This window comes from Trachemys scripta, chromosome 7 (assembly GCF_013100865.1).
Source record: "Trachemys scripta elegans isolate TJP31775 chromosome 7, CAS_Tse_1.0, whole genome shotgun sequence".
NCBI classification, from domain to species: domain Eukaryota; kingdom Metazoa; phylum Chordata; order Testudines; family Emydidae; genus Trachemys; species Trachemys scripta.
In genome coordinates, this window is record NC_048304.1 from 29,489,511 (window position 1) to 29,501,851 (window position 12,341).

A 12,341-nucleotide genomic window follows, 5' to 3' on the forward strand; every position below is an offset into this window, starting at 1 on the left:
GAGCAGGGGGCTAGGACGCCTGGGTTCTATTTTTAGCTCAGGGATTAGGGTCTAGTCACTAGTGGGTTAGAACAGAGGGGCTGAGAACTACTACTCCTGGGCTCTATCCGCAGCCCGCTTGAGCACAACCCTTCTCCGTGCCTCAGTTTACCCCTGTACAAAATGGGCAAGCTGGGAGGCTGGTGTCTGTTCCTGGTTCCCCTCCGTTCCCCCTGCCCCGGGGCTGGGTTGCTGATTAGATCTGCGCCCCCGCATGGGCTGTGCCAGCCCAGACAGCTTTGCCTTGGAAACGTGACTGCGCTGCGGGGGGGGAGCCCGTCTGTCCCTGCCGCGGGCTGGGGCTGGCTCTGGCTCAGCCCGGCCCAGCCCTGTGCCAGGGCTGGGTGTGACGGTGAGTCAGAGCCGATGTGCGCATTCCTGGCCCAGGCACGAACAGCTCCCCCGTCCCGCGGAGCCGGGGCACTGTGTAGCCGCTGCCGCAGCCCGCCCTGTGTAGGAATCCCCCCCTCTCCTACTGAGCTCCCGGTACAAGCAGCCCCCGCGCACCACCCCAGAGGCGGCTGCATCTCAGCGCCCCGCCAGCGCTCCATGCCCTGGGGAGAAGCATATTCCCAGCAAGGGCCACGTGGGTATGAGTCGTGCCCCTTCCTGCTCCTCCTGCAGCTTCCCGGTAGCGTTTCAGGGCTGGCGTCATGCTGGGCTGCCCCACACTCAGCCGCCCCTGGGGGCCCAGAGGAGTTGGTACCAGGGGAAGGGGGGCGCTAAGGGTTAACAGCAGCTCCTGTTTCTGGCAGAGGGAGCCTGTCTCCGCAGCCTGGTCACCCAGCCGAGATGGAGCCCCCGGACCAGCCAGACGGGTATGGCAGAGGGGCCTGGGGACAGGGAGGTGGGGGGGAGCCAGGACTCCTGAGTTCTATCCCAGCGAGGGGCTAGTGGGTTAAAACAGGTGGGGCTGGGATCCCGGACTCCTGGGTTCCATGCTCTGGCCCTTAGTGCTAGAGGCTCCCCGCCCTCCTCACAGCTCTGTCTGTCCCTCCTCAGTCTGGGGCGTGGCCCTGTGTATGATGTCCCAGACCCACACGTCTTCCCCCAGCCCAGACCAGCACGGGGGTCTCCGAACAACGTCAGCCTCCTGGATCGCCTGCTCCTCACCCAGTCTGTCTGGCTGCAGCTGAGCCTCAACTCTGCCACCGCCCTGCACATCCTGCAGCGTGAGCCCCCCGGGGTGAGGGCTCAGGGGTGCCTCTGCCGGGCTGGACACTGGGGGAGATGGGTCCATTGGTCTGAGGGGGGGGATCATGCAGGATGGCCCCTACGGCTCATCTGGGGAGGCGAATGATACAGGGCTGGATGGGTCCATGGCTCTGACTGGGGATGGGGGACAAAACCCAGGCCAGATGGGGTCCATGAGGCTGATGGGGGGGGGGGGAAGCCCGCGGGGGGGGGGGCCGGGGGGTCTGGGGGGGGGGGATCCCACACTGGATGGATTTATGGGTGGGGGGGGGGGGGAATCCCACACTGGACGGGTCCATGGGGCTGAGCAGGGAAGGGGGTGGATATCGGGAAATGTTCCAAATCCCCAGCCCCTGGTAGCCCCTGCTGATGGGTGCCCCATTCCTGCCCCAGACATTCCTGGTGCGCCGATCGAACACACACCGACGCCGGGTGCTCTGCTTGCGCCTCCTAGATGACTTGGCCCCGGCCTTCGTCGCTAGCTACTGCCTGCAAGAGAAAGCAGCAGGTAGGGATGCGTCTGCGCTGCCCTGTGCCCCCCAGGGAGCACCACGCCTACACACAGCCCTGCATCTGGGGCCCTACTGAGCTCCCCAGCTCCTGCAGTACGGTACCCCCTAGCGCTGCACTTGGCCAGTAGGCAAGTACTGACTGCCAGGGGAGAGCGCCTCCTAGCGCTGCAGGGTCTGAGGGGCCTTCTCTTTGCAGGCATCTCTCTAGAGGGCTCATCCTGGAGTTTCCCAGACCTGCTGCACCTGGTGGCCTCCTACTGCCAGAGCCGGTGAGTGGGAGGATGGGGGACATCCCCAAATCTGAGCCCCCGAGCTTCAGCTCTCCCCTGCTCCCAGTAGACTGAGATCCTGTAGTGCCCGGGGCAGTGGGGGACAGCAGAGGGGTTATAGGACAGGGGGCGTTGGGGCAGCCCTGGGGGAGAGGGCAAAGGGCAGAAGAGGATTGGGGAAGTGCCCAAGGGGGAGGGGCAGAAGGGAATTGTGGGAGTGCCCGAGGAGGGGCAGAAGGGAATTGGGGGAATATCCCTGAGGGAGGAGGGAGCCCTGGGCCTGCTGTCAGAGCCTGATGCACTGTCCCCCTAGGGAGGTTCTCCCGGTCGCCCTGCGCCTGCCCCAACCCATCCAGCAGGCGGTGTCACACAAGGAACTGGAGGCCATTTCCCACCTGGGCCTCGGTGAGTGACACCCCCCCCAGCCCTTCCCCCTGGACCCCTCCCTCAGCGCCCCCCCTCACATCTCAGTGGCCCCTACACTGATCTCCCTGATCCTTCCTCTCCCGTCAGTCCCCCTGGTCCCTCCCTGCCCATCCTCTCTCTGTGCCCCATTTCCACCCCATTACCCCCATCCCCACAGCCACTCCCCTTCCCCCATCACCTGCACCTCCTCCCTGCACCCCCCAGGTAGCTGGGAAATCCCTCCCATCCCTTCCTCCTCTAGTTCCCCTCTCCCCCGGCCTGGGGCCAGATTGGAGCTGGCACTCCCTAGAGGGGAAAGGCTCATATCCCATTCTGCCCCCCTGAGCCAGCCAGGCCTCCCACCTTGGGGCTGGATCAGAGCCAGCGCCCCCTAGAGGGGAAAGCCCATGGCCTCTCCTCAGTGCTGACCCCTTGTTTCCTCCCCGCCTCCCCAGAGTTCTGGAGCTCTTCTCTCAATGCCAAGGACCCCCCGGAGTCGCCTGAGCCCCCACTCTGTGAGGAAGCTGCCCCTGCAGCTGGCCAGCTGGGTGCAATCCCCACGCGGAGCCCAAGGGAGCTGGACTGTGGCCTGGGCAACGGGGCGCTGGGCTTCCTGAACCCCCTGTTCCAGGGCAGGGATGGAGGCTCACGGCGGGACGACTTCAAGCGCAGCATTAAAGTGCGGGTGTCCACCGAGACCTCCAGCCCTCTCTCACCACCCCCCAAGCCACCGCCCCCCATCCCTTCCAGCCAGACTGGGATGCTCCCCACCCCGCGCCGAGAGCCGGGCCAGTACACATCGCTCAGCATGTCGGGGTATCGGGTGCCCCAGCGGGCTGGGGAGCCCCTTAATCCCAAGCCAGCCGGGAGCAGCCTCCCATCCCTGCAGGAGCTGGACAGCGGGTCCCCCAGTGGCTCAGAGAGCGAGGGGGGTGGGGGTCCCCGTGCCCCCTCACCTCCTGCCCAGCGCCGCCCCCGTGCCCCCCTGCGCTCCATGAGCGATGCCGTCCTGGCAGTGCTGGCCCCTGAGAAACAGCTGGCACGGGCCGTGGAGGGGCTGGCGCGGGACCGGAGCACCAGGCTGGGAGCCAGCGTCCAGGATTTCCTGACCCTAGTGAGGGGTGGCGGGGGGGAGTGGCGGTCCAGCCACGAGCTGCTGAGCCCCGTCCGGACCTTCCTGACCCACACCAAGGCCCAGCTGCTGCACAGCCCAGCCCTGGAGCTGCCGAGCCCCACGCTGCTGCCTGACCACAGGCTGGGTGAGTGGGGCTGGGGGGAGGGATCCAGGATGCCTGAGTTCTGTTCCCAGCTCTGGGATGGGTATGGGGTCTACTGGGTTAGAGCTGTGGGGCTGGGAGCTAGGACTCCTGGGTTCTGTCCCCGGCTCTGGGAGGCGAGTGGGGTGTAGTGGTTAGAGTAGGGGTGGCTGGGAGCCAGGACTCCTGGGTTCTAAGAGTAGGATGGAGTCTAGGGGGTTGGAGCGGGGGAGAGCCAGGATGCCTGGGTTCTATTCCCAGTTCAGGAAGGGGAATGCGGTCTAGTGGGTTAGAGCTGGGGCGGGAGAGGAACCAGGACACCTGGGTTCTATTCCCAGCTCAGGGAGGGGAGTGGGGCCTAGTGGGTTAGAGCAGTGGGGCTGGGAGCCAGGACTCCTGGCTCTGGCTCTAGCCCATGTAACCCACTCCTACCCCGCAGACGCTGTGCTGGAACGGGCCCTACATCGTTGTGTGCTGAAGCCTCTCAAACCAGTGCTGGCATCACGGCTGCGCAGGCTACACGTGGCAGATGGGTCCCTGGGCCAGCTCCAGGAGAACCTGCGGCTGGTGCGGGAGCGGGGCCCTGGTGCCTTCCCAGCACGGGCGACCCTGCCTAGCCCCCATGACACCCAGCGGGCACAGCGCAAACTGCTGCAGCTTCTGCATGCCTATTCGCCCAGCACCCAGGTGACACTGCTGCTGCAGGCCTGCAAGGGTGTCTACCGAGCCATGGGGGCAGCCCCGGGTACGGATCCCTTCATCCCTTCCCCCCTCCCCTCCCTCGCCCATGTGATGCTGCTCCTGCAGGGCTGCAAAGGTGTCTGCAGAGCCATGGGGGGTCCCGTCCCCCCCCCCCGCACAGCCTTCCCTACCAGCCTAACCTGCATGTCCCCTCCCCCTCCGCTCTTCCTCGCCCAGCCCCCAGGCCTAGGAGAGCATCTCTGCAGCCATAGATCTGTCCCCAAGTACAGACAACCCCCATATGGCCCCCTGTTCCCCAGCACCATTCCCATATCACCCAGCCTGGCCCCCTCCCTCACCTGCAACCTACTCATTCCTACAACCTCCTGATCCTCCCCCCATCCCCATAACCGACCCCTGTGCCCCTCCCCCATCTCACATATCCACCCAGGGCCCCCCCACCCCTCCCTCCCCAGTCCCCCCGCCTGTGCACCTCACCCCATGCCTCCCCGGATTCTGGGATTCCTCCCCCATCCCTGCCCAGCCTGTGCTCTCCATGCTGCCCACAGCCCCCTACTGCTGGGAGCCCCGCTCCCCCAGCTCGTGCTCCCAATGCCGCCTGCATCCCCTGCTGCCGGGACCCCCCCTCCTGATCCCCCTGTGTTCCTGCTACATCCCTGCCAGCACCCACTCACTTGTCCCCTCTTCCCCTCAGATGGGAGCTATGGGGCGGACGAGTTCTTGCCGGTTCTGAGCTTCATCCTGGCTCAGTGCGACCTGCCCCAGTTGCTCATGGAGGCTGAGTACATGATGGAGCTGATGGAGCCCAGCCAGCTCCTGGGGGAAGGTAAGGGAGACTCCTAGGCCCTCCACTACCCTTTTTCCTTGTCCCCCTGAGCCAGTCAGTCCCTGGGGCCAGATCAGAGATGGTGCCCCCTAGAGGGGAAAATCCCTGAGTCCGTTTACTTCCCTAAATGGGAGGGACCCACCTAATCCTCTGAACCTGAGCTCTGCGATCCTGGGGTGTGTAAACAGGGGAATCTCGACTAGGAGAAGGGAAGTTCTGTTACCTCCATGTGTGGTGCTGGTGCGGCTGCTGCTGGAATCCCGCGTCCAGTCCTGGTGCCCACAATGCAAGAGGGATGCTGGTAAATTGGAGGGCTCAGAGAAGAGCCACGAGCATGACTAAAGGCTCAGAGAACAGGCCTCAGAGTGAGAGACCCCAGGAGCTCGATCTGTTTAGTTTGACAGAGAAAAGGCTAAGAGTGATCCCAGTCCAAGTACCTACGTGGGGAACAGAAACGGGAGAGCAGACGGCTCCTCAGTCTAGCAGCCAAAGGTCTAGCAAGAACCAAGGGCTGGAAGCTGAAGCTGGACAAATTCAGACTGGCAATAAGGTGCACCTTTGTAAGTGAGGGGAATTAATCGGGGGAACAGCCTCCCATTCTCCCTCACTGGCAGTGTCTAAAGCAGGGTGGGATGTTTTTCTGAGATCCGTGCTAGTTCTTCCAGGAATCAATTCAGGGCAGCCCTGTGCAGAGAGGGGGGCAGCCTAGAGAATCCCCATGGGCCCTTCTGGCCTGACAATCTACGCCCCATCCTCCCCCAGGGGGCTATTACCTGACCACTCTCCAGGCCAGCCTGGCCCTGCTGGGGCGTTTCCATGAAGAGGAGCCCATGGAGTTGCGCCCTGATGTCCAGAGAGCCCTGAGTTGGCAGCACCAGAGCCCCTCAGGGCGGCCCCCTGGGAGCCCATGCCAGGTACGTGGGGAGGTGCTCTGGGGGGAGTCATTGACGGGGACTCCCTGCTACCCACCCAGTCCCTGCCCCCTCCCCTCCCTGCTATCCACCCAACTCCTGACCCCTCCTGACCCCTCCCCTGTCTACTCTCCACTTCATCCCTACCCCCTTCCTTACCCCTCCCCACTGCCTGCACAGTCCCCCCATCACCCCTCACGCCTGCTCAGTCCCTATCCCCCATGTCACCCCATCTGCCTCAGTGCCCACTCAGTCCCTGCCCCCATCCCAATTGATCCCTGCCACTCTTAGTCCCTCCCCCCACCACATGCCCACTAAGTCCCTGACTTGCTCTGCCTTCCAGGACCCACGGCCTGAGAAAACCCAGGCCCCCTGCAGTGGGTGCCACTCCACCACACCTGCGCTGGGAGCTCAGGGGATGGCGGAGCAGCTACAGAGGCACCCCACAGACAACAGTCTCCCCCTGCACCCTGAGGGCCAGCGCCAGCCCCAGGAGCACCCGGCCCAGTACCGCCACCCCGGGGAGATGGGACCTGGGCCGGGAACCCCACACAGGCTGCTCCGCGAAGCGGCTGTCGACCTGGATGAACCCCTCTGATCTGGGATGCCTGGTTCTGTCCCAGCTCTAGGAGGGGAGTGGGGTCTAATAGGTTAGAGCAGGGGGGCTGGGAGTGAGGTCTCCTGGGTTCTAGTCCAAGCTCTGCTGTGACTGGCTTTATGACCACTTCCCTCTTGGTGCCTCAGTTTCCCCCTTATGTAAAACAGGGTGAATAAGACCTGCAGCAGTGTGGAAGGAATGTCTGTCCCAGGTAGCCCCTCCCTGTTCCACTCTCGGGGGGAGGGGATTCTGGGGGAGCCTTTTCCTCACTCTGGGGGTGGGGCAGGGATCAATTGGGATNGAATCTCCCTCTCTCTCTCTCTTGCTCTCTCTTTTGGCATTTAACGGACTCTTATTCAAGTCAGGAGTGATTGTCACAAGCTGATACTCCCTGCCCCACCCCCCGAGTGAGGAAAAGGCTCCCCCAGAATCCCCTCCCTGTTCCACTCTCGGGGGGGAGGGGATTCTGGGGGAGCCTTTTCCTCACTCTGGGGGTGGGGCAGGGAGTATCAGCTTGTGACAATCACTCCTGACTTGAATAAGAGTCCGTTAAATGCCAAAAGAGAGAGCAAGAGAGAGAGAGAGGGAGATTCTTTCTCTAGTGACACAGATGATCAATGTACATACATTAGGGGGATTTGCTGGCACAAAAACCTCTTCTGCTGATGGTATTTTTGTAGGGCCTACTTTATTAAATATTTTTTTGGGGAAAAAAATAATTTTTATTTTTTATTCTCCCAAAAGCGACACGGCTGGTTTGTCCGAGCCCTCAAATTTACAATTTGTTCATATATTACAAGAAAAGGAGTTCTGTAACAAAATGCTCTTGTATCAATATTATTGTAGGGCCTACTTTATTTACTATTTGTAAAAAAGATTTACTTTGTTTGAAGAGTGGCATTCTTTGTTTTTAACTCAAGTCTGTTTTTTTTATTTTCTGAAATTCCATGTTTTTGATAAATACAAACACAAAACTCTCCTGTTGATATTATTGTAGGGTCTGCTTTATTGGCCGAACAACGTCCAATCTGTTTAGCTGTCTCTATCTGTAACAAGATAACTTTTGAACACTGCGTACAATCAATTCCAACGTTTCCAGGAACATTCTAGGCATCAATGGGCAAGAGCCGATGGATGTTGGTGAAAATTAGAGAAACCAAAAGGGGAAAATGGGAGGCCCCTGGAACTCCAGCATCTGATAGCAGAGCCATGGCTTCAAGTCCCTCTGCTGCTGACAACAATTAACACCTTCCAGCACAACACCCCCCCATCATCTCAGCTCTGCCCAGCCTCCAGGTGGAGTTTGAGACGTTGACACCCTGTGTGACTGAGTTCCTGGACAGACAGAGAAGAAATGAAAATGGTGGGAGAGGAGGAGGAACAGACAGTGCCCCTGGCATGGGTGGAAATAAGAGGGCTCTGGTGTGAGGGGAAGGCAGACAGACAGACCCCTTGGCAGGGAGGAGAATGGGGGCCCCTGGTATGGAGGGAAGGGGGAGCTGACAGACCCATGGCAGGGGGAAGGGGGAGCTGACAGAGCCCATGGTGGGAGGGGAATGGGGGCCCCTGGGTATGGGGGAAGGGGGAGCTGACAGAACCCGTGATGGGGGGGAAGGGGAACCCCCGCTGTGGGGGGAGGGGGAACTGACAGAGCCCATGGTGGGGCGAGGAATGGGGGCCCCTGGTATGGGGGAAGGGGGAGCTGACAGAACCCGTGATGGGGGGGAAGGGGAACCCCTGCTGTGGGGGGGGGGGGAACTGACAGAGCCCATGGTGGGGCGGGGAATGGGTGCCCCTGGTATGGGGGGAGGGGGAGCTGCTCAGGCGAAAGTTAGAGGNAGAGCCCATGGTGGGAGGGGAATGGGGGCCCCTGGGTATGGGGGAAGGGGGAGCTGACAGAACCCGTGATGGGGGGGAAGGGGAACCCCTGCTGTGGGGGGAGGGGGAACTGACAGAGCCCATGGTGGGGCGGGGAATGGGGGCCCCTTGTATGGGGGAAGGGGGAGCTGACAGAACCCGTGATGAAGGGGAACCCCCGCTGTGGGGGGAGGGGGAACTGACAGAGCCCATGGTGGGGCGAGGAATGGGGGCCCCTGGTATGGGGGAGGGAGAGCAGACAGCCCCTGGCAAGGAGGAGCTTGGGGGAGGGGCAGGGAACCCCTGAACGAGAGGGGAATGGAGGGGGACGGGGGAAGGAGGGATGCCAGGAACCCTGGTGGGGGCGATGAGCTCGGCCGACACCAGCTGTGAAGCGGGCGCCCTGGCAGGTTTCACTGCGGTTTTCCCCCAAGGTACCATGCCCGGCTCTGTCTGTGGCTGGACTCCGAGGCTCTACGCCCAGCTCCCCGGCCTGTGGTGGCCTGCCTGTCGGGCGAGGGCCTTGCAGCAATGGCACAGCCTCAGGGACGTGCCTAGCACCCGGGGGCAGAACCCCAGTGGGAGGGAAATCAGGCCCATCTGGCGGGGTAGGCAGAGTGGGGACACTGGTGCCCCCTGCTGCTGCTGCTTAGCACATCACAGGCAGCAGCTGCTGCACTGACGGGGCACTGGCCTGGAGTCCGGCAGCACGTGAGGCTTTTGGGGGGAAGTAGGGCTCCGGGGGGCGAGGAGGAGTGTGGGGATGGGAGAGGCAGCCAGGACTGGAGGGATGGGCCCCACTGACTGCAGGGAGCTGTCACAGGCTATTGGGCCAGGTCCCCCTGGCCTGAGCACTGCCCCCACTTTGGAGACAGACAAGTCATGAGTCATGGGCTGACTCCTAGCCGAAGGGCCCTGAGTCATCAGTCCGCTGTTCTAGAGCCCAGCCCCAGACATGAGTTCAGAGCAGTTCTCTTGGGTATCCCAGTGCTCCCGGGACAGGGACTCATGCTCCCCATATGCCCCGTTACTCCGACCCTGGGGCCCTTCTCCTAATCCACACAGTGCCCCACAGTGGCCCAGTTGGGATCCCTGGGGCCCATCTAGGGGACACGTCCTCGGGTGCTGAGCTCTCTGAGAGCTAGGCCAGGCCCCCGCCCTCCTTCCTGGGATAAGGAAATATTTGGAGTCAGATCCTTTCCCTGTGGGCTGTATCTGAACACTTCTATGGCCAGGCTGAGGAATCTCTCAGGAGCTACTGCGGAGCCTGGCACAAGGCAGGGTTACTGCCGGAACGCTGGCTGAAGCCCTCATACCCTGCCAAGCCACGCCAGATGGAGTCTAGGGCTGCCGGCGTGGACTTGGCTCACGACCGATACGTCCGTCCTCTTCACTCCACAAATGATGGGACCCTGCTGGGCCACGCAACCTCTTGCCCTTTTGTGACACCACCTGCCAAACTGCATCTACGCTGCATGCAAGCTCAGCTGGGGACAGCCCGCAGCCCAGACTGGATGGGAGCACTCCTACCCAGGGTTCCCTCCTCTCCCAACTGGGGAAGCACCTGGCTGCAGTTTGGGTAGGAGTCCCCTTCGCCCCAGCCCTTCTGACAGGAACGATATTGCTGGAGGCATCTGTGCTCGGTTGGGGAGCCCACCTGGACCATCACGTAGTTCAGGGCAAGAAGAGTTGCTCTGATGGATCTCAGAGCAGGGCACAATGCGGGCATGTTCTTCAGACCGGCCATTCCAACCGGTCCATTCCTATCACCACAGACAATATGACCATGCTATAAATGAGCAGGGGAAGGGAGCTCCTCTCTTTCCCGTCCCCATGGTCACAACAGATGTCGATCCACCCACCCCATTGCTTCCCAGAGTACTAGGACATAGCAAACAGGACACCGTTGTTGCCGGCACAGAGTGCCCGAGGACAGCAACAGCGGGTTCGTTGCCCGGTGTGCTTCGCGCCAATAAGCACACCAGGTGGAGAAGCAAACAAAGTTTATTTGAGATCTCAAAGCGGTGCAAGGAGACAGGCACGTCTCAAATCAAGCACACTAACAGAAACAGTTTTTCTTCTTTTATACATTTTGCAGTTAAACCTCATCCCCCCGCTTTCCCCTCTAGCCCTCCCTTTCTCCCCCCCCATTCCTCCCTCTACCCCTCCCGTCCCTGGTAATAGTTACTAAGCAAATAACGATTACATTTAAGCAGTTAAGTCATTCTTGGCAGCTATAAGCCTAGCTTGTTAGTAACTTCTTTAAACCGTTATCTTGTCCTTTTTCCCTTCAGCCAGGAACATGCAGGCCTCATTATTACCGCTTGATACCGGTGTGAGCAGGGGGTTGCACACAGATAACTGGTTGCTTACATATTCCAATTGCACCTGGCTTTTGAGGTCGATTAGAGTTTAAACATGGAAGGAGTTTGGTTCACTTAGGCCTAGTGCAGGAAGGCTTCATTGACACTTGTGATTTTCCACCCTCCCGAGTTACCTAGGGTGATGGTGATGCCTAGTGACGTCAACACCGTGCTAGTTCTCCTACTGGCACCCACGTGGCCGAGGCAATAGTGGTTCCAAGACCCTCTTGGTTTGTCCACTTGTTGTCCCATCCCATTCCCTCTGCTGCCAGGGCTCCTCTCACAGAACAAGAGAAGGGCTCATTCCCCCGAGCTGTCCTCCCTCCTCCTGACCACTTGGTTCTTGGCTGGGTGTCAGAGCTAGAAAGAATAGGCAGTGCACAAACAGGGACACAAAGTCTCTTGCTCAGCAATAGAAAGGACTGCATAAGAATGGGCCACACTAGATCAGACCAATGGTCCATCTAGCCCAGTATCCCGTCTCTGATAGGGGCCAGTGCCAGATGTGTCAGAAGAAAAGAACAGGGCAATTATCAAGTGATCCATCCCCTGTTGCCTAGTCCAGCTTCTGGCAAACAGAGGGTTAGAGACACCCATGTGATGGGGCTGTGTCCCTGACCTTCTTGACTAATAGCCACCAATAGATCTATCTTACATGAACTTACCTATTTCTTTTTTGAACCCAGATATCCTTTTGGCCTTCACAACATACCCTGACAATGAGTTCCACAGGCTGATTCCATGAGGAAAGTGGGCAGCTCCAAGTGGAAAGGATCCATGGTTTGGCGGGACCAGCTCGAGCTTGTACTGGGGCAGTCTCGGGTAGCTGAAAGTCTGGACTCTGAACGACTGCTGAAGAACTCGGGTCTCTGGTGCTGCTCTCTCAGGGTCCCCTGGGCAGCGATCAGTGCCCCCCAGCCCCATGTAGACAGTTTGTCGGTATTCTTCCACCATACCAACTCCCCGTTTTCCTGAGAGTATTTCCACCTGGAGTGGAACCTGCCCCAGTCTGGGACCTCAGTGCAGTGTGAACTGGTCTGATGAGATCACTCTTTGAACCATGCTCTTTTCTTCACTGACCCAGGAAAGCCCCCTGTCCTGCAGCAATAACATCAGCAGGAATGGTGGGGGGACTAGGGGCTCTTACAGCTGACCCGCCTTATACAGTTTTGTTCCCAGACAAGGAGTCGCTCAGGCCACACCCTAAGTTCATACCCAGAATTGTGTCTGAATGCCATCGATCCCATTCACGCCATCCATTTACCCAAGTGTCACACGAGGGCCTGCCCCTTTAAGGCCCAGGAGGCCTTGGACCAGTTGGCCCTGTTCAGTTAGCTGCAGCCTGCTGGGTGTGGGCCTTAAGAGGAAGGAAGCCCAGCAGAGCAGAGTGGAGAGTAAGGTGAGGGGGG

At 60.4% G+C, this 12,341-nt stretch overlaps 1 protein-coding gene across 5 annotated transcripts; it reads left to right on the forward strand.

Annotated features, from left to right (window-relative positions):
- The first annotated feature begins 385 nt into the window (after positions 1-385).
- RIN1 (Ras and Rab interactor 1) lies at positions 386-6,989 on the forward strand. 5 transcript variants are annotated; one of them, XM_034777483.1, is made up of 10 exons: positions 386-629; positions 1,042-1,225; positions 1,627-1,741; positions 1,942-2,014; positions 2,328-2,419; positions 2,875-3,678; positions 4,115-4,420; positions 5,072-5,203; positions 5,966-6,117; positions 6,458-6,989. In XM_034777483.1, the coding sequence occupies exons 1-10, from the start codon at positions 406-408 to the stop codon at positions 6,710-6,712; spliced, it is 2,337 nt and encodes a 778-aa protein (XP_034633374.1). In that variant the 5' UTR covers positions 386-405; the 3' UTR covers positions 6,713-6,989. The 5 variants fall into 5 exon arrangements, with proteins under 5 accessions (XP_034633374.1, XP_034633378.1, XP_034633375.1 ...); XM_034777484.1 differs by lacking the exon at positions 386-629 and adding an exon at positions 688-857 and having other exon boundaries at positions 1,094-1,225; XM_034777485.1 differs by lacking the exon at positions 386-629 and adding an exon at positions 702-857.
- Positions 6,990-12,341: the final 5,352 nt, after the last annotated feature.

What these genes read in the sequence shown, in the direction of transcription:
- RIN1 (XM_034777483.1), top strand. Translation starts at nt 406, where the DNA reads ATGTGCGCATTCCTGGCCCAGGCACGAACAGCTCCCCCGTCCCGCGGA. An exon ending in GCCTCCTACTGCCAGAGCCG is followed by an intron (nt 2,015 to 2,327) that starts GTGAGTGGGAGG and finishes CTGTCCCCCTAG; the next exon opens with GGAGGTTCTCCCGGTCGCCC. An exon ending in CATTTCCCACCTGGGCCTCG is followed by an intron (nt 2,420 to 2,874) that starts GTGAGTGACACC and finishes CCGCCTCCCCAG; the next exon opens with AGTTCTGGAGCTCTTCTCTC.